Source organism: Engystomops pustulosus, chromosome 4 (genome assembly GCF_040894005.1).
Source record: "Engystomops pustulosus chromosome 4, aEngPut4.maternal, whole genome shotgun sequence".
In the NCBI taxonomy this organism is placed as follows: Eukaryota; Metazoa; Chordata; class Amphibia; order Anura; family Leptodactylidae; genus Engystomops; species Engystomops pustulosus.
The window spans coordinates 219337213-219340233 of record NC_092414.1 but is presented as its reverse complement, the minus strand read 5'-3'; the positions used below and the strand labels follow the sequence as shown (position 1 = coordinate 219340233).

Sequence of the window (3021 nt, the reverse complement as noted above, 5' to 3'; positions counted from 1 at the left end):
GTCATACAGGCACATGGAGGCCATATTCACTGCTGAACCTCATCTACTGCATTCCCAGGCATTGTAAGGAGGTCATACAGGCACATGGAGGCCACATACAATACTGTGCCTCATCTGCTGTATTCCCAGGTATTGTAAGGAGGTCATACAGGCACATGGAGGCCATATTCACTGCTGAACCTCATCTACTGCATTCCCAGGCATTGTAAGGAGATCATACAGGCACATGGAGGCCACATACAATACTGTGCCTCATCTGCTGTATTCCCAGGTATTGTAAGGAGGTCATACAGGCACAAGGAGGCCACATCCACTGCTGAACCTCATCTACTGCATTCCCAGGCATTGTAAGGAGGTCATACAGGCACATGGAGGCCACATACAATACTGTGCCTCATCTGCTGTATTCCCAGGTATTGTAAGGAGGTCATACAGGCACAAGGAGGCCACATCCACTGCTGAACCTCATCTACTGCATTCCCAGGCATTGTAAGGAGGTCATACAGGCACATGGAGGCCACATACAATACTGTGCCTCATCTGCTGTATTCCCAGGTATTGTAAGGAGGTCATACAGACACATGGAGGCTCCATACACTACTGATCCTCATCTGCTGCATCCTTGGGCATTGTAGGGAGGTCATACAGGCACATGGAGGCCACATACAATACTGTGCCTCATCTGCTGCATTCCCAGGCATTGTAAGGAGGTCATATAGGCACATGGAGGCCACATACACTACTAAGCCTCATCTGCTGCATTGCCAGGCATTGTAAGGAGGTCATACAGGCACATGGAGGCCACATACATTAGTGAGCCTCATCTGTTGCATTCCCAGGCATTGTAAGGAGGTCATACAGTCACATGGAGGCCACATACATTAGTGAGCCTCATCTGCTGCATTCCCAGGCATTGTAGGGAGGTCATACAGGCACATGGGGGCCACACACACTACTAAGTTACATTGGCAGCAGTCAAAACAGATCCAAAACAAAAAAGGCAGGTGCACATTTTTATACTAAAGATAAAGGAATCTTCCCGTTGGACAGTGGCTGCAAAGCAAGGCAAATATATTTTACACAATAAGGCTGTGGTTTTATATTTTTTTTATTTGAGCCTATAGGACATGTGATCATTGAGAAAACAAAAAATCATGTGAGTTATAAATTGGGAAATAGGGTTGGACATCATCTTTCAACTTTTTATTCCAAAGACTTTGCACTGATTGGGAAGGTTTGATGTGACCATTACAATAACAGAGACAACCACAAAAAGAATGAAATGTAACAGCTAAAATGAAACCAATTAAATCCAAACAACTGCTTGGAAGAAGTTGACCATGTGGAATATTTTTGAATGGAATTTTTAGCCTGTGAACAATTTTTTGTTTCCGCAAAGATACTTGTACTTCACTGAGCAACTGTAATGGCCTGAAATACATCTCCTGTTAAACGATCAACTTCCTATGATAAATTTTACTTTATTACGTTCTCCACATGGCAAATAATGTCACCTCCATCTTCCTTCTGGGATTTCCGAATCTAGAAAAATTCACATTTCCCTTCTTCTCTCTCCTGGTTCTTCTATACTGTGGGACAATATCAGGAAACCTTCTTATCATGGTCTTGTATCTAGTGAGTAAAACCCTTCAGTCCCCCATGTACTTCTTCATTACACAGCTGTCATTGTGTGACCTCCTGCTGACCACAGACATTGTCCCCGTCCTTCTTCACTCTGTCCTGTATGGAGGAAGTACTATCACTTTCATCGGATGTTTCATCCAGTTTTCTATCTTTGCTGCCTCCGAGTGCTCAGAGTGTTTTCTCTTGTCGGTGATGTCCTATGACCGGTATGTGGCCATCTGTAACCCCCTCCGTTATCACTCTATCATGAATCATAGGTTTTGTGTGATATCAGTAATTATGATTTGGTTGATGGGCTTTATATTTGTGTTGCTTGATATAATTTCTATTCTTAGTTTACATTTCTGTGGACCACATGTCATTGACCATTTCTACTGTGACATAGGACCCATAGTGCAACTCTCCTGCTCCGATACATCAATGATTGACAAACAAATTCTTGTATTGGGAAGTTTGATTCTTATGACACCCTTTATATTAATAGTAACGTCTTATGTGTACATTGTCATCACCATCCTGAAGATCCCATCCACTACCGGAAGACATAAAGCCTTCTCCACCTGTAGCTCCCACCTCACTGTGGTCTCCACATTTTATGGGACATTAATAACTGTTTATATGTTTCCAACAACAGGAATATCACTGACCCTGAGTAAGGTCCTGTCCCTGATGTATACTGTGCTGACCCCACTGCTTAACCCTATAATATACACCCTGAGGAACAACGACTTTAAAAATGCATATCTTAAACTCAAACTTATGTTCTGAATTCTCAAAATTTCTTAAAGCGATTTCTAATACTGTAGTTTAGTATACTGTTATGTAATATTCATGTCATCTAGGAAAAACTAGTCTGGACAACTGTCATCAAATATGTACTAAATTTTTTTTTTAATTAGAAAATCTTTTGAAAATATGAGATTAACTGAACCATAGCAGAAACTACTCTCTGTGAAATGGTTGAGTATGAGGAGCTTGAAAATCTTAACAATACATTCTGTACAAAAGATAATGAAGATGGTGAATACCACCCATGATTCAATTAAAACAATAGCTCATTGTCAGGATCAGTGGAAGTGGATCCTTCAAACTTTGCCGACTAAGCCGACTGCTAGATCACAACGGTGGTAAGATCAGCCAGTTTAGGTAATGGTACCATGGCGGTGTCCATGGCCGGATCTTACTATGAGGCACCAGGGGTACTGGACCCACTGTAACACCATGGACGATGAGGTAAGCCCACACCAGAGCCTGCCGAAAAGCAGGTTGGACATGTTGCAACGTGGTACCACAAGGTCTTTCAACATGTGCAACTTTGTCTGCAGTACAAGGCGAAGTACAAAAACATGAGGAAAACTTGTGGTCGAGGATAGGCAG

The 3021-nt window shown here is 42.2% G+C and overlaps 1 protein-coding gene across 1 annotated transcript; it reads left to right on the top strand.

Annotated features, from left to right (window-relative positions):
• Positions 1-1485: 1485 nt before the first annotated feature.
• LOC140128629 (olfactory receptor 10A7-like) lies at positions 1486-2412 on the top strand (the record flags this gene model as incomplete). The annotated part of the gene is made up of 1 exon (XM_072150327.1): positions 1486-2412. A coding segment is annotated over one exon (927 nt), but the record flags the coding sequence as incomplete, so codon positions are not given.
• Positions 2413-3021: the final 609 nt, after the last annotated feature.